At 42.3% G+C, this 27,135-nt stretch overlaps 1 protein-coding gene across 6 annotated transcripts in view; it reads left to right on the top strand.

The window, feature by feature from the left end:
• eys (eyes shut homolog) overlaps positions 1-27,135 on the top strand; it is a 580,966-nt gene that overhangs the window by 277,346 nt on the left and 276,485 nt on the right. For 4 of the 6 annotated variants that reach the window (XM_079513211.1, XM_079513209.1, XM_079513212.1 and 1 more), the window contains 8 exons: positions 3,106-3,219; positions 10,839-10,961; positions 13,836-13,958; positions 15,752-15,991; positions 16,771-16,893; positions 21,669-21,782; positions 22,953-23,066; positions 23,600-23,713. In XM_079513211.1, coding sequence (XP_079369337.1) covers positions 3,106-3,219; positions 10,839-10,961; positions 13,836-13,958; positions 15,752-15,991; positions 16,771-16,893; positions 21,669-21,782; positions 22,953-23,066; positions 23,600-23,713 — 1,065 coding nt within the window. The remainder of the gene's footprint in view (positions 1-3,105; positions 3,220-10,838; positions 10,962-13,835; positions 13,959-15,751; positions 15,992-16,770; positions 16,894-21,668; positions 21,783-22,952; positions 23,067-23,599; positions 23,714-27,135) is intronic. The other 2 variants (XM_079513210.1, XM_079513213.1) reach the window with 2 other exon arrangements.

Raw genomic sequence — 27,135 nt, 5'->3', positions numbered from 1 at the left:
CTATAAGGAATGTGTTGCCCTCTATAGTGTCTGCCCTGGACATTTTTCTTCTTATTTTAATGAATGAAAATACATGATGTATATGAGGCTAATAATGTTGCAGCTTTTCCTGCATGCAATTAACTAAGGGTCTCGGACTGAAAATGTTCTCCTGCCCTCAGGAATCTAGAGTACTCATCACCAGACCCTGACATCAGTATTTTTGTTTCATTTGAATGGTTATTACATACTGTAGCAGTCCATGTAACTCAATCAATAATTGCAACTTCATTATTCCTGTTGCTCTTATGCTCGACATACATGTCAAAGTGAATGATTCTGAGCGATTCCTTATGTAAATGAAAGCGACCTGCAGTGAGCTACTCTCCGTAGATCACTTCTCAAGGGCAAACTGGGAGCTGCCGTCTCAGATAGATATTCCGGGGCTGCCAGTCTTGCCATCCATAATGTATCCCTGGCAGTAATATCTTGACTGCCAACACAGTTTAACCCATTCTAGGCGGGAACCCCTTTTGGTGTTAGCATTATGTTATGCTTTAGCTATTGAAAAATAGCAGATCTACAAGCTCATAGCGCGCCACCGAGTGGCGCGCTACGAGCTTGTAGGTCTGCTATTTTTGAAAAATCGAAGAAGGACTGACATAGAAACAGCTTTTTCAGAAAACTGTCAGGATGTAGAAGACATTTTTAGAATCTGATCTCAGGTCAAAATCGGTTAATATGGATATGGCCATGTGGGGCCAAACGTACACCTCCCACCCAGTAGAACGCGCAGTATCTCCGTCCCCATGTGTTCCTATTGACTTGGATCCGCTTAACGTGTAGCGCACATAGTTAATGATGCCAATGACCTGAAAATGAATTCTGAATTTATGGAAATGCAAGGTCAAATCATGTTCGGGGATAGGATGCATGTCAATGATGCATGTGAGCCAGTGGGGGGGGGGGGGGGGGGGGGGTGGTGGAGAAGATCAATAAACCACAGTATGACCTGCTATGAAAGCAGCCTAGACTACTACAGTTATTATGTACTTTCTTGGAGAAAATAGACTGGCTGAAATGAGTAAATGCTATCAGTTGCCAAAGTGTTGTTAAACAACGATGAACATTTGATCCAAGTAAAACAACTATGAAATAAATGGGTGCTATGCTGCCAGAATGAAGCTGTAGCATTACCAAACAAATGTTGAATTACAACAACAAATAAAGTGTACAGCATACACTGTAACAGCATCAGACTGTGTACAGCATACACTGTACGTATAAAAGCTGTGTCCAAGCCAACTGTTTTTTGGGGGGGTTATTTCTGCAGTGCAACAGGCAGTACAGTATGAAAGGCTTTGTAGTGCGACAGTGTTTTCTGCAGCATGGGAAAAGCTGTTACAGTGGAACAACAGCTTTCTATTTCACAGCACCGTTTGTTCTTTTAACCACTAAAAGGCCAATTGTCACATTGTTGCGAGATCAGCTATTTTGAAACATTAGGCTATTGTTGGAATTGCTGAGCGTTGTTTTTTTATTTTTTATGACCACATTTGGGATGCCAGGGTTAAAGGCTTAACAGTAATAGTGCAGATTCTGTTCTGTGTGTCTCTGCAGGCCTGTTCATCCACATTTTATGTGAAATACCGTCAAGTCAAATGTATTTATTGAGCATATTTAAAAACGACATATACTTTGAACAAAGTGCTGTTCTAGCTACTACTGACCTTACAAGAACCGCTGACATACGGTAAACGTCAAGATGCACAACTCATAGATAAATAAAATTAACACATTGGCAATTTGGGCATAATATGCACAAGCCCCCAAAAATCTGCCACAACTGGAGGTTTCAAACGCTAGTGAATGAAACGTCCCATAGCCTGGAGGGATGCGATTAGGGCTGTGAATCTTTGGGTGTCCCACGATTCGATTCGATTCCGATTCTTGGGGTCACGATTCGATTCAAAATAGTTTTTAATTTTTATTCAAAAGCATTTTTTTTTCAAATTCAAAACGATTCTCTATTCAAAATGATTCTCGATTCAATACATAGGATTTCATCACAATCTAGATTTTTAGATTCAATTTATTGTCACTGTACAGAGTATACAAATACTGAAGTGACTATACTACAGTAACTTGAAAATGACTGAAGACATGTTTACTGTGATTAGGGTAAGCTTACATTTCATATCACAAACCCCATGGAGTGAAAACTCCTGTAACTGTAACCAGAAAAAAAAAAAACTATTTTTGGAAATTATGAATCGATTTTGAATCGTTCATAACGGGAATCGCGATTCTAATTCGAACGATTTTTTTGAACACCCCTAGATGCGATGCTCTGAATGGTTCAGAAATAAAATGGTTAATTTGGGCATTTCACCATGTCTATAATGTTTGTATTGTACACCTGTATAGAGCGTCGCAGTCCCGCCCCCTTTCATGATGACGCTAGGACCAGACGTGAATTCATTTTTCCCATAGACATTTCAAAAAGTATTTATTTAAAGTTGATTACGCCACGGAAAAAGCCAACTCGAGTTGTGACAAATCATGACAACAAACACAACATTTTGGGCCGAACAAATAAAGAAAGAAGAAAAAAAGAGTGTTGTAACCTGCCGTTTTCTTCTTCTTTCTAATTATTTGTTCGGCCCGTTTGTTGTCATGATTTGTCACAACTCGAGTTGGCTTTGTACGAGGCTTAATAGTGTGGTGCCCTCATTTGATTTAAAACATGCAAGAATTATCCTCTCCTTTAATCCATGGTCATTGAAGAACATTTTTTGACCGTTTATAATATAATATGCTGTATATATAATATGCTGTACACTGCACACATTTGCTGTGGCCCTTTTTGTGTGTACAGTTCTGGCTTTGGCTTGGTTAATGCAATAAATCACAAGGGCAATGACTGGCGCTTATTAAACATGATTAAATGAGCCAGTGGGCTGAGTCTGCATGTACCCCGGCAAGTTCTTTGAATCAATACTTAGCTTTGAGAAGCAGCTCTTGTGTCGAAACAGAGTCATACTGATCACTAATTGGCCGCAGGATAAAACCAACCAAAAGGATTCCAATAATGGCTACTTTCTTTCTTTCGTGATCTGTCTGCAGGCTTTGGTGGAGCGTTCTGTGAAGTAAATCTCAATGAGTGCGAGTCCAGTCCCTGCCGGCATGGTGCGATCTGTGTGGACGGAGTTGACTCATACCACTGCTTCTGCTCAGATGGTAAGCTACAGTGCAGTGTACTTATATGGCTCTGCTCGGATGGTAAACTACAGTGCAGTGTACTTATAGGGCTCTGCTCAGATGGTAAGCTACAGTGCACTGTACTTATATGGCTCTGCTCAGATGGTAAGCTACAGTGCAGTGTACTTATGGCTCTGCTCAGATGGTAAGCTACAGTGCAGTGTACTTATATGGCTCTGCTCAGATGGTAAGTTACAGTGCAGTGTACTTATATGGCTCTGCTCAGATGGTAAGCTACAGTGCAGTGTACTTATATGGCTCTGCTCAGCTGGTAAGCTACAGTGCAGTGTACTTATATGGCTCTGCTCAGCTGGTAAGCTACAGTGCAGTGTACTTATATGGCTCTGCTCAGCTGGTAAGCTACAGTGCACTGTACTTATATGGCTCTGCTCAGCTGGTAAGCTACAGTGCAGTGTTATGTATGTTATGTATGTTCTTATTTGACTCTTTTCAACAATAACTATAAGCGAACATATGCCATGTTAACGGTGTCGATTTCGTCGACTAAAGCTATGGCGTAATCCTTAATGTGTCTGAGGAAAAGTAAACAAAAACGAAATAAAAACTAAGCTACAATATAGCATTTAAGCTGCCCTGAGAGCAGTATTCAAAAGCTGCCCTCAGAGCAGCAAATTAACATTGTTGTATGTATAGCATTATAAGCTGCCCTGAGAGCAGAATTCAAAAGCTGCCCATGTCTAGTATGACGATCCCTATATTTGGTCCGGGATGATTTAGTGCGATATGGTAGAACCCATATACGGATAGATCTGATTGGCTTTATCATCGTGACAAAGCATAGTCGGATAATATATAACCGGGGTCTGCTCAAGGTTAGAGGCAGAAGGCTATAAACATCCTGGTTTAAGTTCTAATCGGACACCACTGCGGTGGGTCCTAACCTAGGCAACCAGCATCAGAGCTTTGAGCTATTATAGTAGCTTTTTGCGGAATGTTTTTTGAAAATGTTTTTAAATAATAGTAATAATAATTCCAAACAAAATGTGGGAAATCAACAGTGGCGGCTGGTGGATTTTAGCCCAGGTGGAGCGCACCAAAAATATATGATGTCATCATTCATACTGGTTTATTTTGTTAGGCCCTGCCCCAGGCTATAGTCCCTCTATTGACCAGCCGCCACTGTTGATAGGCCCTGCCCCAGGCTATAGTCCCTCTATTGACCAGCCGCCTCTGTTGATAGGCCCTGCCCCAGGCTATAGTCCCTCTATTGACCAGCCGCCACTGTTGATAGGCCCTGCCCCAGGCTATAGTCCCTCTATTGACCAGCCGCCACTGTTGATAGGCCCTGCCCCAGGCTATAGTCCCTCTATTGACCAGACGCCACTGTTGATAGGCCCTGCCCCAGGCTATAGTCCCTCTATTGACCAGCCGCCACTGTTGATAGGCCCTGCCCCAGGCTATAGTCCCTCTATTGACCAGACGCCACTGTTGATAGGCCCTGCCCCAGGCTATAGTCCCTCTATTGACCAGCCGCCACTGTTGATAGGCCCTGCCCCAGGCTATAGTCCCTCTATTGACCAGACACCACTGTTGATAGGCCCTGCCCCAGGCTATAGTCCCTCTATTGACCAGACGCCACTGTTGATATAGGCCCTGCCCCAGGCTATAGTCCCTCTATTGACCAGCCGCCACTGTTGTTAGGCCCTGCCCCAGGCTATAGTCCCTCTATTGACCAGCCGCCACTGTTGATAGGCCCTGCCCCAGGCTATAGTCCCTCTACTGACCAGCCGCCACTGTTGTTAGGCCCTGCCCCAGGCTATAGTCCCTCTATTGACCAGCCGCCACTGTTGATAGGCCCTGCCCCAGGCTATAGTCCCTCTATTGACCAGACACCACTGTTGATAGGCCCTGCCCCAGGCTATAGTCCCTCTATTGACCAGACGCCACTGTTGATATAGGCCCTGCCCCAGGCTATAGTCCCTCTATTGACCAGCCGCCACTGTTGTTAGGCCCTGCCCCAGGCTATAGTCCCTCTATTGACCAGCCGCCACTGTTGATAGGCCCTGCCCCAGGCTATAGTCCCTCTATTGACCAGCCGCCACTGTTGTTAGGCCCTGCCCCAGGCTATAGTCCCTCTACTGACCAGCCGCCACTGTTGTTAGGCCCTGCCCCAGGCTATAGTCCCTCTATAGTCCCAGAGTCTTAACTAGAACTAAGATGAGAGAACATATTACTCCAGTCTTGGCCTCATTGCACTGGCTTCCGGTTGTTTTTAGGATTGATTTTAAAATTCTTTTACTTGTTTATAAAGCTCTCAATGGTCTCGCACCTTCCTACCTACATGACTGCCTGCCGAAATATGTCCCAAACCGCCCCCTAAGGTCTTCCACTGCTGGCCTGCTCGCTTTGCCTAAAAAAATGGCAACTAAAAAATACGGGGAAGCAGCTTTTTGCTTCTACGGGCCGACGGCGTGGAACAAACTCCCACTGTACCTTCGACAGGCAGCCTCTGTAGACATTTTTAAAGCTCAGCTTAAGACCCACTTTTACACCCTTGCTTTTAATTGATTTATCTGTCTTTTTAAAAAGGTGTTATTCATGTCCTCACTGTGTTGTTTATGCCCTGCCTTTCTTTTCTTTTTTGTGTAAAGCACTTTGAGCGGCATTTCATGTCATGAAAGGTGCTATACAAATAAAGTTTTATTATTATTATTATTATTATTGACCAGACGCCACTGTTGATAGGCCCTGCCCCAGGCTATAGTCCCTCTATTGACCAGCCGCCACTGTTGATAGGCCCTGCCCCAGGCTATAGTCCCTCTATTGACCAGCCGCCACTGTTGATAGGCCCTGCCTCAGGCTATAGTCCCTCTATTGACCAGCCGCCACTGGAAATCAAAAATAAAGGGACCCATAAAAATGTGTCCGTGACCCAGTGTTTGGGAAACATGCTGGCAGCTATGAACGTTTCCTTGAGTCATGGTCAGTCCTTTTCTTAAGGCAATCTGCAGGATCTGTACATGGCATGCTCAGAAGGACGATACATCAATGAGGCAAGACAAGAATTTAGAAGTATGAGGATTTGACTCGAGTACGGAGCCAAAACTTACATGACCTGTCATCGTAATAGAAAAGACTAATTTAACTCATGGGGAAAAGTTACACAGAACTACTATTTGAGTTCCTCAAATGAATAACATTGCTTAGTGTATTCCAAATTGCCTCGACACTTTCTCTCTGAGACACTTTTGTGCTCCGCCGAGGATAGCCGCTACTGATTTTAGGTGACCCCCATTGCCCTCTCCTCTACTTCCACATTTTATTCCCAAACAAGATATATATTAAAAAAAAAACTATGCAACTGTGCAACTTAATGCTCCCCAGACGATGGTCCCTACTGATTTTGGTGACCCAATGGCCTTCCCTGTAGCCGCTCCAGGAAAGGCCATTGGGTCACCAAAATCGCTAGAGTCTAGGGCCACCATTCAGGCCACCAGTTTTTCACTTTCACACAAGGTGTCTGAAAATCGAATGGGTGTATTGCCATGAAACTCGATGGTTGAAGACGGATAGATGGATGTGACCGCACCCTTTTTTCCCCCCGCTGAAAAGGCCAAGGTTCTTACTATTTCAGCTCTGTTTTGTTTTCAGCCGTTTTTGGCTACCATTAGCAAAACGATAAGGATTATTTTTTGTTGTTGTTTGCCTTTGCCCTTTCTTTCCAATGTACAGTATCTGAAGATGTATCACAAACGATAATGCATAGAAATGACCACATTTTATAGGAACTGTGATCCAATCTAGTATATCACCATTTTATTCTGAGAAGATGACGTGTTTTTCCTTACTTTAATATAGCGTCATATAGTCTCCAGATACTATAGATCAGTGGTTCCCAAACTGTTTAGCCCGTGAGCCAAAAGAGAAATTTGATGTCCCCCCGGGACTCAAACTAGTGAACATAGCCGATCTACAAGCTCACAACGCGTTGCATCGCGCCACATTATGAGCTTGTAGATCGGCTATTCTCGCTACTACTTAAACATTTTGTTTTCTGATTTATGGAATGTTTTGGAAAATTGTGTTTTTTGTAAAATGTTTAAAAATACAAATAATTAAAAACAAAATTTAGGAAACAAAAAATAATGGGACCCATAAAAATGTGTCTGTGGCCCACAAATGTGTCCCGACCCAGTGTTTGGGAACCAGTGCTATATATATAGACTATAGGCGTGTGTGTGATTGTCCATCACAGACCGTATCAGGGCCTCTCACTCAGCCCATTTTGTTTCCTGGTGCTGACTATAGAGAATGTTGTCCTGCACCCCACGCCACGCCAGTCATCGTTGTGTGTGTGATTCACATGCATTCTGGGCAGAATCAACAGTCCTTTGCACATTCCGTGCATGTTTCCTATGAAATATTGATTTGAGTTTCAAGGGGGTTTTATTCATTCCATGCTCATGCATGTCTGTGTGCAGTGAAATGTTGTTGACGTGGCATACAGCATATACTCTGCCAGACTACTAACAATGTCCAGCATACAGTATTAGGCCTCACTCACACGGTCGCAACAGATTGCTGTATGCTTGTTGTATACAAAGGGTGTGACACAGTTTGCCCCAATGCATTTCCAATGGGAGTCACATGGTTTGACACAACATTTGTGTTGTATGAGGGGGAGGGGCGCAGTCGAAACACAGCCGAAAGCCATACAACAGCTTGTAGTCCAAAATGTGGACTACAAACCATGTGACTTCCATTGGAAATGCATTGGGGCGGCCATGACACTCACAACATTCATACAACAAGCATGCATCAATGTTTTAAAGGTCTGAGTGAGGCCTTAGAGTTGTTCCGATACCGATACTGGTATCGGTTACTCGGGCCGATAACACCATCAAGTACTCTTACTCGGTACTCGGAACCGGCCAAAACATCGACCGACCGACCAAAACATCCAATTGACACTAGGCTGAACGAATGCAACGGGAGCAAGTCTGACCCAACACTGCAGCAAATCGCCAAAAACAGACGATCTACAAGCAAACTGACAAACAGTGTAGATTGGAGATCCATCTGCATCTATGAGAAAAAGGGGGTAAAATAAGTGGTTACTCAACAAAAACAAAGTACTCGTATGTATCGGTACTCGGTATCGGCGAGTACTAAAAACGAAGTACTTGTACTCGTACTCGGTCTGAAAAAAATGGTATCGGGACAATACAGTATATAGTAAGAGTCATTATAATACATGCTTATACATACATACTTATTGTAAGTCGCTTTGGATAAAAGCGTCTGCTAAATGACTGTAATGTAATGTAATGTAATGTACATGTTATGATTAGAGATGCACGGTATTCAAGTTTTGGCCGATATCGTCGATATTCGATAATATGCAGGGTCAAATCGGGCCGATACCGATATATTACATTATTGTATGTTATATTGATATTGAGCTCATTGCTGAATATTCAATGCCATTAACGATCAATATCGGTGAAAAAATATCTGTCAATCAGTGAAAATCGGATGTCTGTTCAATACAGATGGAATATTGGCCGATATAGATATGCTACCGCTAATATTGTGCATCACTTGTTATAATATATAGGAACAGTAATGGTAAAGTGTATACAATGTAAATAAGCTGCACTTTACTGTTCTGCACTTGACACTTCGTTACTGCTGGGTAAAGCAAAGTTGAAATTTAGAGAACTTTAGTAATTCTAGTGTAAGTTGCTTTGGACGAGAGCGGTTTGAAAAGACATGCCAGTGGACCCCAATAAGAGAAGATTGACATGGCTCTAGCAGTGATTCTCAACCATTTTCATTTCAAGGACCCCCAATTTGATATGCAATAGGCTATGGACCCCCATTTAATGGTGCTTCTATCTCTGGGACCCTGATTTATACTATAAAATCAATGTTAATTTAACTCTACTTAATTTAACGGGTCCATTTGGTTCCATTTGTACACCCTCAGAGTTACAGACCCATAATGGTCCATTTGGTTCCAAACTAACATTTAGCTGGGGACCCCCTGGAACTCCCTCAAGGACCCCTGGGGGTCTCCGGACCCCACTTTGAGAACCACTGTCCTACAGTATACTGTATATTGCTGCTTTTATCTTTGATGGTTTTCCAATACTTTATGTCCTCAGTGTACCTGGCTTGGCAATACTTTATGTCCTCAGTGTACCTGGCTTGGCAATACTTTATGTCCTCAGTGTACCTGGCTTGGCAATACTTTATGTCCTCAGTGTACCTGGCTTGGCAATACTTTATGTCCTCAGTGTACCTGGCTTGGCAATACTTTATGTCCTCAGTGTAGCTGGCTTGGCAATACTTTATGTCCTCAGTGTACCTGGCTTGGCAATACTTTATGTCCTCAGTGTACCTGGCTTGGCAATACTTTATGTCCTCAGTGTACCTGGCTTGCTGTCCAACACATATTCCACTCCGATCTCTTCAAATCCTGCATGACTGCATACATTTAACCGCTTAATTCGAGTCATAAAATTCGCCAGAAACCACTTGTGCCATTAGGCCAAGAGACTCATAAATCTTTGCTATTTTGCCAATAACGTCTCGGTTCAGTCGCCGTCCCACCTATAGCATGAGACATGCCTCTGATTAATCCATTGAGACCTGGAACGCATCCATGTCACGTTAGCGTTTAACCACATTAACCATTAACCCATTTTGGGGCGGGAACCCCTTTTGGTGTTTTAAACATTGTTATAATTTAGCTATTGAAAAATAGCAGATCTACAAGCTCATAGCGCGCCACCGAGTGGCGCGCTATGAACTTGTAGGTCTGCTATTTTTGAAAAATCGTTAAAATGTGCCTCAAATCTTTCCGAAAATTGTCATGATTTAGAAAACTTTTTTTTTAAAATTTCGACGTCAGGCCTGAATGGGTTAAACCGTGATTGCGGTTGAGGACTGCGATGCATTATTAATGAAGTCGGGATAATTGTCAAATTTTATGACACGGAGAGAGGTGAAAATTGGTTCCATGGTCAGTTTGAGAAATGATGAGAATTTGACCCGCGCTGATGGTGGTGATAGCCAAGCATTAGTCATGGGCTTCCTGTGGCCGCCGCGTGTGACAGTACTAATGACAGTCATTTTGTAGCGTGACCATGCACTAGAATGCATTTATGGGAGAATAAAATGTCAGAAATTGGAAATAGAGCTCTTTTTCACTCCATGACATTAATCTCTTTTCCTTACCTTTTTTTCTTTTTTCCCCCTTTTTTCTACAATGCGTTGATACTGTATAGCTTATAGCTATAACATTTATGGCCTGAAAGAATAGTTATATATGGGTGCAATTACTGTACAACTGAAATAATTCCTCAAAAACAGGCTGCATGGATAACGATACAGTATTCGTTGAGGTGGTCTACGTTGCATATAGAGAGTGTGCATGAGAATCATTATGTATTTTGTTCAGTGCGTAATGAAAATCCATATCACATTTCCCAGTAGTGGTAAATGGCTTTAAAATGTAATTTGATATTATAAGGAATGTTGTCTCTGTATCTGATCCAAGCCTTGTGGTGTGCACTGTGCAGACGTTCACATACAGTATGCCATCTCTGATGAGATTTAATCTCCTAATATAGGGTTTGTGGGGGCGAACTGTGAAATCAACTATGATGAATGTGCCCTTGGACACTGCGCCAATAATTCCACATGTATTGACCGCATGGCGGACTATGAATGCATCTGCCCTTCAGGCTTTACTGGTAAGTCATTTCAGTCATTGCTTTATACCGTCATTCATGTCTTGGAATTAGGATAATGCATATAGGGATGATTGTCAAACATCAGTTGGTATTTAAAAAAGGACTCATCTTTTGTAGGACCCCCCCACCGCCCCCCCCCCCCTTTTTCCCCTCACTGTATATGTTTCTTTTCCCTTTTTACCTCCATTATGATGAATTCCTGTTCTGTTGTTTGTCTATATAGAAGTGTCTATCTGTACGTCTCTAAATGTTTTGATGAATTGAACATGGTGGACCCTCTTGTAAACAAGTGTAATGCTTAATTGGGTCGTCCACTCACAGTTAACAGTCTTTGTATTGAGTTTGTGCTTGAAATGTACTGTAATTCTGCAAACTGTTAATACATATTTCAATCAATCAATCAATCAATCAATCATCATCGAATATCATACTGTAAGTCCTGGAATTACCTGCCTGCTTTGGGCAGTGGCAGCATGATGTCTAAACTGTGAACAGGTTAATAGTTATTCATAAAGTTCATAAAGCTGTAGATCACCAAATAGTAGCCGGGGGTCTGACACCATGTTAGAGGCCTTCAATGCCTGCCAAAATACATTTTAGTCGACAAAATGTGTGGATTTTGTAGACTAAAGTCTTACACTTAGTCGACTAAAACTAGAACTTTTCAGATCACTAATTAATATGACTAAAACTAAATATTCTAATTAATATTACATAAACTAATAAAGCTAAAAAACAAAATGGACTGAAATAGGCCTCCTGCATGATGGAAGATCCTGTACCTAGCTGACACTTTCTCTGTTGTTGGCACGAGCTGATTGGGTTGAATAGAAATGTGTCAGAATGAGAGTTAATTATCACTTTAGCACTACATGAGACAGAATACACTAAGTCCAGTCACCAGTCACCTTTATATTTATAGCACATGTAAACAACGCTCGAGTGCTTTCTGACTGAGGCAAGACAAAAACATGATAACCATAATAAAATCATGAAAGCAAGACTAAAATGGAAAACCACATAAATCACAAGACACTTCTAAAATCAAAAGCAAAGTAGTAAAATAAAAACGTTATGCGAAATCGAATAAAGCCAATAGATAAAATGCCGTAAGGGGACATTAAAAATGGATGAAGAGTGGACTTGACAAACCGTATATAGTGCAACCTCAGACTGAACTTAAAGCCAGAGGACAAAGGTGGTTCTCTAAATTTGATTTAATGGTTAATGGACTTTATTTGACTTACAATGGTGTGCAAGAAGACAGCATTGATTTTGTCAACTAAAACTATGACGAAAAATGTCTGCCAACCACCTTTTTTCACTGACAAACTAAATAAAATCTCAAACAAATACTACTGTAGATTATATTGACAATTTCGTCAACAAATAAAAACTACACAAAATGTTAGGGAAGGACTAGTGGAGAAGAGATCCAGTAGAACTAAAAGACAAGTCATTTTACGTTTGGTTGCAGTCTGAAAATAGCTGATCTAGCTGCAACGCGTTGTGAGCTTGTAGATCTGCTATATACATTTTAGTCGACTAAAACTATGACTTTAACTAAGCAATATATGGTGTCAAAATCAACACTAGTGCGAGAGCCTGGGGGAAATGGTCCTTAAAACTCTTATTGGCACATGTACAGTAGTTCAGTCAGATAAATAACCAATATTTATTATAGAATGAGAATACAAGTGTGCATATAATATTTTATCTTGGCGTTCGGCTCTGCTACATTTTCTCCCTGCTCGGCACAATGAAACACCATTAATTAGGTGGTGGTGGGAGCAAACCTTGCATAACAACAATCAGGAACAATAATATGGTTCCTGCATATATTATATGCAGAAGGAAGGCAGGAAGAATGCAGTCTAGGCGAGCTTAAATACCCTGTCGCCCAATTGGTCAGCTGACTGCCACATCAGCGTATGACATGTGGGTCTTGCAAGCACTGTACACGCCCACATAGTAATGCAGCGTATTAACCCCTCAAGTATATGTACAGTTGGAGGCCATCGATATTGTCCTTTTCTTTTTGCTGAGGTTTGCGTGATCTGCGCAAAAGGACAGTTAACCCATTTTGGGCGGGAACCCCTTTTGGTGTTTTAAACATTATGTTATAATTTAGCTATTGAAAAATAGCAGATCTACAAGCTCATAGCGCGCCACCGAGTGGCGCGCTACGAGCTTGTAGGTCTGCTATTTTTGAAAAATCGTGAAAATATTTATTTCAGAAAACTGGAGGATTTAGAAGGATTTTTTAAAATTTTGAGGTCAGGCCTAAATGGGTCAAATGATAAGGGACAATATCGGTGGCACCCAACTGTATGCGCCCTTGAGCATAGCATGAAGCCGCTCAAGTTTATCTGACTGAACTAACTCCACAAGCTACGTATGATTTGTGTCATAGACATAGAGTAGGCCTATACCGAAGTCCTCCTGACGTCACTTCCACTCTTCCTGGGTCACGGGCCTCACGGCATTATATTTCCTCTTTCAAATCCTATAGAGAAATCATTAGATCATGTCATATAAGAACTCTCAAAAAAATAATTAACCACCCGGGCGATTGTCTCGGGCGACTCATTCATGACGTTGAGTTACGTTTGATATAACGCTGTGTTTGCAGAAATAAATAATCTTACCCTGTGGATACAGTCATCAGTACCTTTTTCACTGTCTGTTGATTGCTTCATGCTTCAAATCCATAGTGTGAATACAATTGCTGGAACACGGATGCAATCTTAAGATTCCCCTGTGTGGTTTTCATTAGAAACTATGTCATAGCGCCCTCTAGCGGCAGTGATGTCAGACTTATAATAGGCCTACTTGTGTTGCAGTTTTTATTTTATTTTCATTTATTTTTTTCAGGCAAGAATTGCTCGTCAGAGTCGTCACCCATCCCGGGATGTGCAGCTGATGAGAATTTCTGCGAAAATGGAGGCACCTGTTTCTATAATATCATGGGGGAAAGTCGATGCGTTTGCCCTTCAGGTATGTTCCACTGCATTAAACACATAAACCCTACTGGGCTCTGGGGACAATAGCCTGTGACACATTATGAGCTTGTAGATCGGTTATTTTCAGCGTGCAACCAAGTGTAAAATCAGGCATTACGGCACCATGAAGGCTTGCAAAAATAAATTGTATTCGATTAAATCAACTGTAGATTTAGTCGAGTATTGTTATGATATTTAGTTGACTAAAACTAGACTAAAACAAACATTTCAGATGACAAAAAAATATGACCATAAACTAAAAGGAATTTTACTCAAAAGACTGAATCAAAATTTGCTGTCAAAATCAACAGTGGTGTTGGTCAACAATGTGGTTAAATTGACAAACAACAATAAAGTACATTGAATTGCTGGGGTAAAATACAAAGTAGTAATCTCGAAATAATTCCAATGAAAATAATTCACACCTATGATGACTGTAATGGACTTTGTATTTAGGGAATCAATGCAGGATATTGCACTGGATGAACTCCGTATCACATTGAAATGCACTAAGCTGTGGTGTTTGGCCAGTTGTTAAAATATTTAGCTTGTTCTTATTGGATAAGGGTGAGATGTGTGAGGTGTTAATCCCCATTTTAAATTCAGCCTTGACAGTAAGACGTACCATATCAGTATGATTGATTTCTTTGGGTGTTTAATATAAGCCAAACAGCGTTTACTTCAAATTGAACTGCATTAGACAGTCATTCTACAAATCCACATATAAATATGACGGGTACAAAGAAAATCACAGTTTATCCATAATGTAAAGAGAATATTGCACACTATCTGCCTTGAGGCTCTAGATGGGAAAGAAGACGGAAGAAAATGATCAGACTGCCGAATGTTGGCAACGACCAGTGGTGGAAAAAGTACTCAAATGTTTTACTTATAGTAAAAGTATCAATACTGTGATGCGACGCATTGTGAGCTTGTAGATCCACTATTTTCCAAAGGCCCAAATGTATATAGGGTTGGCGTATTCAATGTACAGTATGTTTTGTAATAATAATCAAAGTAACTAGTAACTAAAGTTTTCAAATAAATGTAGTGGAGTAAAAGTACAATAATTGCCTTTTGAGATGTAGTGGAGTAGAAGTAAAAGTATTGGAAATACTCAAGTAAAGTACAAATATCTCAAAATTATACTTAAGTACAGTAAAGTAAACGCACTTAGATAGTTTCCACCACTGGCAATGACAGCATCTCAACCCACTCAAAGACATGGTGACGCAATTTTAAACGATGGAAGGTCAAAGGTGGAAAAACTGTATAGCCGCCCTATGCCATAACTTGGCATTCACATAAAAAAATAAACGTTATATCGATGTTTGGATCTGTGTTTGAACAGCTAAATTTGGCCTGCATTCAGAAAACATCCAGTGTAAGATGAGGCCTGCGTACCCTGGCAAACTCACCCCAGCTCCATATGAACAAATACAAAGATATTTTATCAACATGCATTTAATTTCACAGTTAATGGTAGAGAGGCTTCCAGAGTCAGGACCATTGCTCGTATAAGTAGTATTAAATGTGAGACATGACGTATCTACTGTATAGACCAATATTATACAGAAGTTAATACACGATGTACACATAGCAACTTCTTCCTCTTGTGATGTAGTCATGATTCTTCATGACCTGGACAGTTGGTTTTGCAGCAGTTATGAGAACTTTTCTCATTTATTACCATGTAGTCATTTAAAAAAGGAACTGATATTGTTTACTATTGTAATATTATATACTCTTGCACATCTATCTGTCCTTTGATTCCAACTCTTTCCAAAGGGTTCCGCGGCAACGACTGCTCCTCGTCGCCGGCGAATGGGTCTTGTGTGTCGAATCCGTGTGATCTCGAAGGGGCTTTCCGCTGCGAAGATCTGAAAACGACTTACGAATGTGTGTGTCGACATGGGCGCGCGGGGCGCCGCTGTGAAAATCCCATAAGCCACTGTGTTGATCACCTGTGTCACCGCGGATCAAAGTGCACAGATCTACCCAGAGGGTTCACGTGCGAATGTTTACCAGGTAAGTTCATCATCCGGCAGCGGTGCCTTGTCATCCTACATTATACAACAGGTCGTTTCGAGGAAGCAATCTGAAAAAATCAGCTGTGCTGAGTCTCGCTTCTCTGCCAGAGCAGAGCCGGTTGGGTGGCTAGGCTAGCAATTTTCACAGGACATTTTCGGTCGGTAATTTCATTAATTTGTTTAATCGAATCTATTAGTTGCGAACGAAGTGAGCACTAACTATAGAAGCTGACCAAAACTGTCTGTCTGTCTGTGTGTCAGTCTGTGTGTGTGTCACGCTGTAACACCACCCGCCCGCCACCAGAGGGCAACTGAAATTGGAACGATACAGAGGTCTGTGTGTGTGTGTGTGTGCGTGTGTGTGTGTCACAACAGCTTCGTTCGCTTCCCGCGTTTACGCGTCTTACTTGTAATAATGAAATTGAGTTGACGTTTTTTTAAGGGTAACTGTTATATAATCGCAATATTACACTAAAGGGAGTACTTTACTGTAATTAATGTCACACCTGCGTTGATGAAGGAATAGGCGAGTTCCGTAGGCAGCGCAGAAGTGCCATTAATGACAGTAAAGCACACCATGTAATATTGCTTACGTAAGTACTGGAAAGGCCTTGAAATGATTGAACCATTGTAGAGATGTCTGTGTCTTTGATGTTTGATGTTGTGCAACTTCATTCTGGAGAGGCAGCTAATCCTGTTCGTTAAAAAAAACAAGCTCTTTTACCGTTTTCGTCGTCAACCAACAATGAAAATACACTATTGTGCTTCTCTCCACAGGTTTAACGGGGCAGTTTTGTGAGGTGAATCTAGGTGATTGTGAAGACAAGCCGTGTGGAACTCTGAGTGTTTGTAAAGACACCCCTGATGGCTACAGTTGCTTCTGTGCACCTGGCTTCATAGGTAAGTACTTTTAGTCATTGACTGCTCTTAGCTTCTGCCAGGCTTTGTTCTTTTCTTATCGCTCACCCGGTCGACCACCAACATGGACACGTATTCTGTGTTCACGGGAAAACAAATATTGAGTTATCTTGTTGCAAAAAAAGAAAAAAAAACTGCACATAAAGCCATTTCCGCATTTCCAGACAGGGACTGGATCAGGATGTGATTTTGCGATCGCCTCTTGGTCCGATTCCTGTGGGAATGCAACTTTTACACAAGATGGTCCTGTTCGCTGACATTTGAAAACACCAAACAAATTATAATAAATAAATTCATAATGTTTTGGGACATTTCATTATTTTGGAAAATGAAAATAATAACTAGAATAATAACTCGAGCTGCCAACTTGTGCCATGCACACAAGTAGGCCATAAATGGCCGCCTTGTGCGCAAGCAGAGCACGCAAGTACTGGCGACTTCTACAAACGTACTCTCAGCCCCTCTATAAAATATAAAAAGTAAAGACGAAACGTACCCTAGCTACGTCACCATCAACAACCAATAATTACGTCACCATCGACAGCCAATTAGGGACCACCGAGGACAGGCCTACATACGGCATACCATACATATGCAGCCGACCACAGTACAAAGTTTACGCAAGCATAGCACGCAAGTACTGTGGTCGGCTGCGTATGTATGCTATGTATGTATGGCCCCTAATTGGCTGTTGATGGTGACGTAATTAAGATATGTTTCAATGTTGGGTGTTAAGTCGTATCGTATTTTATATGTTGGGTGGGTGTTATTGGCTGTTGATAGTGACGTAAGTAAGGTACGTTTCAAGGTTGGTATAAGGCCAATAACGGGTCTAAAGGATTTAGAACAGCAGTTGTAATTGACATTAGTTAGTAGCAGTACTTGCACGCTCTGCTTGCGCACAAGTAGGCCATGTACGTATGGCCTACTTGTGTGCAAGGCGCAAGTAGGCACTCGACAGAGTGCAGTTCTAGTTATAATTGCAACCCTAGGTCGCAGATTACTATGAAAACCTGTCAGTCCATCACGCCACCATATATGGCCGTCAGTCCATCACGCCTAGTGACACGCTCCATATATGGCCGTCTCCATATATGAAGATCACGACACTGACCTCATCAAACCCTGGATAGCCATACATGGAGAAGACTGGATCCATTAAAACTGTAGATGGGTCCATATATGGAGATGACCTGTTCTGACATTCCATGATCTGACCTCATCAAACCCTGTACAATTCTGAATCAAGCAACCTAAAAACTGTCCTGGGTGTTCACTTTCATTTTAATGACCCAAATTATTTTTGAAGTCATTTTAATATTCAAGATTTGAAAGTGTTCAAATTAAAACCCTGATTGATCTCTGATAATTCATAAGCCCCAATCTACAATTTGTTCGACTGCTTGGCTGGTTTGTGCTTATTGTGTATGGGGGGGGGGGGGGGGGGGGTGTTCTCTTTTCACGCTGTTTCACAAATTGCTTGGCATCGCTTGGACTTGGCATAACAGCATTTTTAGTTGTGATATTTTATTTTTCTGTAATCCCTGAGTACACTATAGCAAACTGGTCTTCATCTGTATACTGAGCAAATAAATTCTTATATAAATAAATTCATACAGTTTTATCATACATAATTTGCAAATGTTAGGGCTGAGTCTGTCACAGTAGTGCTTGCTTTTGTTTCTGATTCATAAACCTTGAATGCGGTTACCATATTTGTGCGTGCTTTCATTTTCCATTTACCTAGGAAATATTGTACGAGCCCCACAACATAAGCACTATTTCTGAAATTAATATTACATGAGGAGAAAAGGTTTCGGTACTCTGAAAGGTGCGAGGAATTATAGTTACAAAGTGTCAAATGCACGTGATTCATCGGCTTTTACCAGTGAACCCTTGTAAAATAAGCTGTACTGCTGGAGTTCTGCTGGCAAAACATGTTCTGCTTTGGACAGAGTTTTGTTCCCTGAACATGGTCTGTGAGAATTTCACACGGATGTCGCTGGCCATCAATCTGACTGTAATCCGCACCAGCACTCAGAACAGGTTGATGGTAATGTGAAACTGTCATTGAATTCATCAGTTATTTCACAAATATATATTTTTAATACCTACTGTATCACATCACACAGGGGAACATCCGTTTTTCAGCTTCACCCAGCAGAGGAGTGCAGAGGGGCGAGCATTTATTTAAGAGTGTGTGTGTGTGTGTGTACATGCACATGTGTGTGCATGAGTGTGCATTGAATCTGAAGCATTTCTGCTCATCGCCTGGCATGGATTGTGTTAAATCACTTGGTACTGCGTGTCCCTGTCCAATGCATTGACTTCAAGCCACGAGCGGGACTAATATTTATTGTGACACCCCTTATCTTAAGGTTGGACATTTTGACACCCCTTATCTTAAGGTTGGACATTTTGACAGCCCTTATCTTAAGGCTGGAGTACAGAACCTCTATAAGTGCAGAACACGGGGTCAGAGGCAGGTAGCGCGTTCCACAGAGGATGTGATTGACAAGCAAGGCGAGCCGGCTTATAGGGTAATCCGGAGTCACAGATACCCAGGCGCCGTGGAGGAGGCCAAGGCTATATGGGGCCACGGGGAAGAGTGGCGCGACACAGACGAGGCAGGCAGGCAATCCGGAGACCATCAAGGCCTTCCAAAATGCGACTAAAACCTAATCAAAAGACTATATCACTTAAACTAAATCCAAGACTCAAAACTAAATCAAGACTAATGTGGTGAGCTAATCGTGATGGGAAGCAGCTGTTTGCCTGATGTACGCGCGCAGTCACGCACGCACGCACGCACGCACGCACACACCCACGCACGCACACACACACACACACAAATCATTTATTTATGTCCACATAAGAGATACATTAAGGACACAATATTTACAAGGTGCTGTACAAAATACAGTCAAAATACATAAACAGTACAAATACATAAATCTTGGACAAATTCCCACACATCCTTGAGGGGTACAAGTAACAGCGTCTTCGCCATATTTGGCGGCTACCGAGATTGCACAGATTTTTTGCAAGCCGTTTAGCCGTTTTTTTTTGGCATCCCAAGTTGTTGGAAGCCACTTATAACCAACCTATGTACAGTAGATCTCCTACGCTGCCAAAGATAAACACAAGCAGATTGCACCTATAGCCTAGCTCTGTGATGGCCTGGAGGAACAGCTGGTATTTAATGACTTTGGTCAATAAAGGCTTCTTCAAAGCTAGAATAACACACGCACACACATACTGTATAGGGAGTGGGCGTGACAGTCTGACACTGTAATATTGGATCCTACGTGTGTAGGCTTGTACAGTGCTGTGGATCTAACACGGCCTTGTTCTGAATATTACATACACATTTGGATTTTGTTGCCTGATTAACGTGACTCTGGACTGCATGCTGAGTCTGGGATAGCTCCTTTGATCTTATCTTCATATTATGTAGATCAGTGGCTCTCAAATTGGCTGCCATGACACTAAAAGCCTGGAACGGTTCCAGGAGCAGAACGTTCCAGAATTTAAGAGCACGGAACGTTCCACTGTTCCAAAAACACCTGTGTGATCCGGTCAACATTTTATATACACACACACACACACACACACACACACACACACACACACACACACACACACACACACACAACCCTACCTGTTTGTTTTCAGTCTCTCCAGTCGCTACGATATACCCAACAAACTATTCCAAACTTGGAGAAACTTGATTCATACACCGCATCGAGGCTTTTATTGGGTAGGCCAATAAATATTATAGACAATAATGTTATAGAACGTTATTAGCAGGCTGTGGGGTGACCCGAGACCAAAACAATTTGAGAACCACTGATGATAAGCTATAGGGGCTCTGCTGGTTAGATCACTGCATCATGAACCACTGATGATGAGCTATAGGGGCTCTGCTGGTTAGACCACTGATGATGAGCTATAGGGGCTCTGCTGGTTAGACCACTGATGATGAGCTATAGGGGCTCTGCTGGTTAGATCACTGATGCTGAGCTATAGGGGCTCTGCTGGTTAGACCACTGATGATGAGCTATAGGGGCTCTGCTGGTTAGATCACTGATGATGAGCTATAGGGTCTCTGCTGGTTAGATCACTGATGATGAGCTATAGGGGCTCTGCTGGTTAGATCACTGATGATGAGCTATAGGGGCTCTGCTGGTTAGATCACTGATGATGAGCTATAGGGGCTCTGCTGGTTAGATCACTGATGATGAGCTATAGGGGCTCTGCTGGTTAGATCACTGATGATGAGCTATAGGGGCTCTGCTGGTTAGATCACTGATGATGAGCTATAGGGGCTCTGCTGGTTAGACCACTGATGATGAGCTATAGGGACTCTGCTGGTTAGATCACTGATGATGAGCTATAGGGACTCTGCTGGTTAGATCACTGATGATGAGCTATAGGGGGCGGGGCTCTGCTGGTTAGATCACTGATGATGAGCTATAGGGGCTCTGCTGGTTAGATCACTGATGATGAGCTATAGGGGCTCTGCTGGTTAGATCACTGCATCTCAAAGTGGGGCTCAGGGACTAAAACTAAATCAAACGTTACCGTCAGAATGACCACTGATCTTCACGTTCTGGTATATATCAAAGGAAGAATGGCCACATTTTAACAGCGGTGCCCTTGGTATTATTTACTGCCCTGTGGATTCACTGGCTCTATATGTCAACATTTCACAGTTTGTTAATGAAGTGACCCTCCTCCATCTTCACCTTCTGCAGGCAATAGCTGTGAGGTTGAGGTAAACGAGTGTCTGAGTCAGCCTTGCCAAAACGGAGGTTCCTGTACCGACGACCTCAACTCGTTCAGCTGCCACTGCCCTCCTGGAATCGCAGGTAATAATCCACATGCATTTTGACATGCCTCTGGCAAGTACATTAACGACTCATTTATTATTGGCATAATATTAATTTTCAAACCTTCAGGTCTTTTGGCAATATTTGTTTTACGTTAAACCAGGAGTTATGTACAGTACATTCTTCAATGAGATTTTGGATCTTCGACTGTGTGTGTGTGTGTGTGTGTGTGTGTGTGTGTGTGTGTGTGTGTGTGTGTGTGTGTGTGTGTGTGTGTGTGTGTGTGTGTGTGTGTGTGTGTGTGTGTGTGTGTGTGTGTGTGTGTGTGTGTGTGTGTGTGTGTGTGTGTGTGTGTGTGTGTGTGTGTGTGCGTGCGACACCCTGTATACTTGTGGCGCGTGCGTGCGACACCCTGTATACTTTTGGCACGTGCGCGCGACACCCTGTATACTTTTGGCACGTGCGCGCGACACCCTGTATACTTTTGGCACGTGCGCGCGACACCCTGTATACTTTTGGCACGTGCGCGCGACACCCTGTATACTTTTGGTTTCCCCCATGGGTGTATACTTGATCGCCTTTTTTTTTCCTCTCTACACAAAATCTCTATCTTGCTGAAAATAGCAGATTTACAAGCTCACCTAGGGTCGCGTTGTGAACTTGTATACAAGCGATTTTCACTGAATGTTCGTCCCCCAGAATAGGGTAAGCTAGCGTTCATTTAGTTAAAACCAGTGGTGGAAAATGTACTGAATTGTTTTACTTAAGTAAAAGTATCAATACTCCGTTACAAGTAAAATACTGAAATTCAAAATGTATTTGAGTAAAATTACAAAAGTATTGGTATCATTTACAATTTAACAATTTAGGCATTCAGCAGACGCTCTTAATCCACCTCCTAGAGACCTAGATGATGATAGAATAAGGGGGTTTTGGGACCTGGGGCCACCCATGAGGTGATTAGGTCATACTGTACACGTTCTCATTAACATGAATCCAACATAAAATTGATAATGTATTTCAAACAAGTCTATAATCTATCTATGAAAAAGTTTGTATCTGCAAGTGCAACACAGTTTTATACCATATACTGTATAGTGCTTCATCTCTCTCTGCTAAGTTCTATCAGTAGTTTCCAAGACTGTAGTGTGGCAAACAATCGAACACTGTCATGTATAATGTTTTTTTTGTGTGTGTTTTCCCCTACAGGCAGCTACTGTGAAATCAACATAGATGAGTGCCTGTCCAGCCCGTGTCTGCACAACGCCACATGTATTGACCGCACACGTGGCTATGAATGTGTCTGTGTGCCTGGTTTTATAGGTTAGTGTTGTGTATTGATGATCAACCACTACCATAACACAATCTTCATTCAGTCGTGTGTTTTAACTGGGCTGTGTAGAAAGTATGCATGTAACGATTGACAGGAAACTTTTATTTTTAATCATTTCAACGGCCACTGAACTAGAAAGGGTAGTTTAACTCAATTGTACCCTCTGCTGTTGATGTTTTTATTGAATCGATTTAAATTGTCACTATCGAAGCTGGATGGACACTTTCCTTCAGCCAGGAGATTGTGTGTGTGTTCTAAAGTTATATGGTCTGTTGTTCAATAGGTCATGTATAAACAAGCCAGTAGTATGAACAGCAACATACAGCATGGCTGTATGTTGTAATGTTCACTTTCTAATTACATGTAGTTGATGCCCCTCATGGTTTATGGGATGTTAACTGCCCAACACGGGCCTCAACGACCCGTTCTGTGTTATTTATGTGACTGTGTGTGCGTACGTGCGTGTGTGTGTGTGACTGTGTGTGCGTACGTGCGTGTGTGTTATTTGCCGTTTGCCGTAAAGGTGATGCATGCGAGCTTGACGTTGATGAGTGTGCGTCATCGCCCTGCAAGAATGAAGCCACCTGCATTGACCAGCCTGGTAATTACGTCTGCCAGTGTGTGGCTCCATTTAAAGGTAATGAACACTGAGGGAACGGGGACAAAAAGCAGACTTAATTAACTTCACTTACTATTGCTTCCACCTGTCTGAACTCACTGACTGCACATCCCAACAAAATTACCTCCATTGACTTCATGTATTTGTATCTGGTAGGTGTTTTGCCCACATATATACACCTGCTATGAGAACCTGTACATAAGGTAAATGTGTATTTTGGCAATGGTTCAGTCAAGTGCAGTGTAATAGCTGTCGTCATATATAAAGGCCTATAATATATATATATATGCTGTATAAAAAAATCGTGGCTCCATAAGCTCAAACCACATCGCGGTGCTTTTTTTTGCTTGTAGCTCGGCTATGTTTGGCACTGAGATTTGGTGAAGAGGGGGGGGAAAGGGAGGGTACCACCATGTACAGATCCTTGACCAGACCCCAGTCGTAGGGTTTAACTTGTTACATTTTGGATGAGACACCAGACAGATGTCTGTGCAATACTTTCAAGCAAGGCCAAGAGAATGAATAATGATGTCATGTCTTCAGCTTTTTGGTATTGTATTTGTTTCTTGTTATCTAGCAGTCGTGTGTGTGTGTGTGTGTGTGTGTGTGTGTGTGTGTGTGTGTGTGTGTGTGTGTGTGTGTGTGTGTGTGTGTGTGTGTGTGTGTGTGTGTGTGTGTGTGTGTGTGTGTGTGTGTGTGTGTGTGTGTGTGTGTGTGTGTGTGTGTGTGTGTGTGTGTGTGTGTGTGTGTGTGTGTGTGTGTGTGTGTGTGTGTGTGTGTGTGGGCAGACATTGAGGGCGTGAGAGCTTTGCGAGACGGAGACAAAGTGGATAGGTGAATGAGTAGGTGGCTTTGTTGTACAACACATGATGAAACCTTAACTGTGTGTATGGGCGTGTTAAACGGGACAGGATAGCCTCTAGCTGTCTGCTATAATGAATATGCCTATATACTATAGTATACATAAGGAAGAGCTTTATGCGTGGCATGCAATATGTTTCACTCATGCCCTATAGACTCCCTGTACCACTTTTCTACGTCAAATTGCTGATCTACAAGCTTACAACGGGCCGCTGTACATAAGCGTGTAGATATATTTCCAATGATCGTTCGCCTATCATGATGCCCAGGATCAGGATGTGTGGCTAGTATTAGGTGCGCACCTCATTAATAAATTGTCTGGCATTTGCCAGATTTGATGATCATAATCAAGTCCTGTCAAATGTATCCACACAGTACATTTAAACTCATTGCTTGCTGTGCAGAACAGGATGGCCTATAATAACCATAACAGACATGCACGACGAGACAGAGGCGATAATATACATAAATAAACCATGAAACAAAAATGAACAATCGTTAATACAGACACATCAGGGTTATTCAAATGCTAGTGGATAAAAGAGAGTATGGCGCCTGGTGTTAATAAAAGATTCAGCCGGGGGGATCTGATATGGAGGGGAATGCTGGTCTACAGTATGTACTAAGTAGTTTTCGGGACAGCTAGTGTACTACTGAGTGACATTTAATTCATGAGCCAATTGAGAGACTGATGAATAGTGTCTAGATGTTGTATACAGAAAGCAATGGTCTGTCCCATCTTATGTGAAGAAACGGAATGACTTCATTAGCCTCTTATCAAATGACATGAGAGTGTTGCTTTTATTATAATTTTGTCGTTATTCAAACTCTGGCAGTTATGTCTTGCCTGTCGCTGATTTAAGTCATTGTGTCCTTCATTCTGTGAATACATTTTCATTCCTGTGTATTTACAAGTCATTAAGAAGTTAATAAAACTGTGAAGGTTGGCTCAGCATGCTGACAAACAATTATTTAGAAATCTATTTGTGCTTTTATGAAAGGGAGAAAGGGGGAGTAGGCGTCATATTCTTTTTTAATATATCGTTTCCACATTGTCACGTGGACAACCATTAACAGTGCTGTCCTCAATCTAAGCTAGCAAGACCCACACGCCCCAAAACAGTACACCCGCCCCACGCAACCAAAACTAGAAATCAATAAACAGGCCAAAATACCACGTCCATCCCGGAAGCAATCCACTGCTGCCGCGGGCCGACGGTGCCACAAGCCCATGGACGGTCCAGGCAGGTCCACCCTAAGATGATGGTGGCTGGTAGCTAACTCCACTTCTGTGTAGAGCAATAATAATATTATTCATTCATTTTTATACACACTTCAAAAGCAGAAGAACGATGATATATTATATCATCGTTCTTCTGCTTTTGAAGTGTGTATAAATATGAACATGTGCCCACGCCCCACGGGTCAATTTGAATTTAAATGTCTGAATAAAGGCACATCATTAAATGGCAGTGAGGTCATCAAACAGTAATGTGCACATGATGGCATGCACAAGGACTTGCTGTTCCGTGCCATGCACATTCACTTTTATGTAATGCTGCTTTCAAGCCTGGAGCGTTTGACTTCCTTTGGAGAGTGAGCCATGCTTGAAATCAAGAATCGTGTCCGGGTTAGTGTTGATTTCGTCGACTAAAGGCCTATTCATTTTTCAGTTTTAGGTGATAATGTGGCCACCAGAAACTACAACATGACACCGTTGTGATAAGCGACTAACCGCACGCATCTCTCCGTTTTTACTAACCGGTCACCGTATCACCTAAAACTGGAGTATGATCCTCTTTTCACTGACGAAAACTAAATAAACTACAACTAACTAAATAAAAGCTAAGCTATGGTGACTAAAACTAAGACAAAAATCAACTGTTGAATTAGTCGACTAAAATCGTATGGTATTTAGTTGACTAAAACTAGAGTAACACTAAAACATTTCAGATGACTAATGACTGTAGATCTCTCGCCTTCGGACCACAAGGTCATGGGTACGTCCCGGGCACTGCCAACTCAGAGTATGAGTAGCACGGCTTGGGTGCGGCAAGTCTGGCGGTAAGTAAAGTACTGGGTGCTGATGGTAGGTGCAGAGGTTGGTAGGTTATAGCAATTATAACAGGGACATACTCCATCTCTCAGGGGTCTAGCCTATTGTAACGGCGACAGACTCCATCTCCCAGGGGTCTAGCGTATTGTAACGGGGACAGACTCCATCTCCCAGGGGTCTGGCGTATTGTAATGGGGACAGACTCCATCTCCCAGGGGTCTGGCGTATTGTAACGGGGACAGACTCCATCTCCCAGGGGTCTAGCGTATTGTAACGGGGACAGACTCCATCTCCCAGGGGTCTAGCGTATTGTAACGGCGACAGACTCCATCTCCCAGGGGTCTGGCGTATTGTAACGGGGACAGACTCCATCTCCCAGGGGTCTAGCGTATTGTAACGGGGACAGACTCCATCTCCCAGGGGTCTAGCCTATTGTAACGGCGACAGACTCCATCTCCCAGGGGTCTAGCGTATTGTAACGGGGACAGACTCCATCTCCCAGGGGTCTGGCGTATTGTAATGG

This window comes from Electrona antarctica, assembly GCF_951216825.1.
Source record: "Electrona antarctica genome assembly, chromosome: 10".
NCBI lineage: Eukaryota > Metazoa > Chordata > Actinopteri > Myctophiformes > Myctophidae > Electrona > Electrona antarctica.
This window is presented reverse-complemented; position numbering and strand designations above follow the sequence as displayed.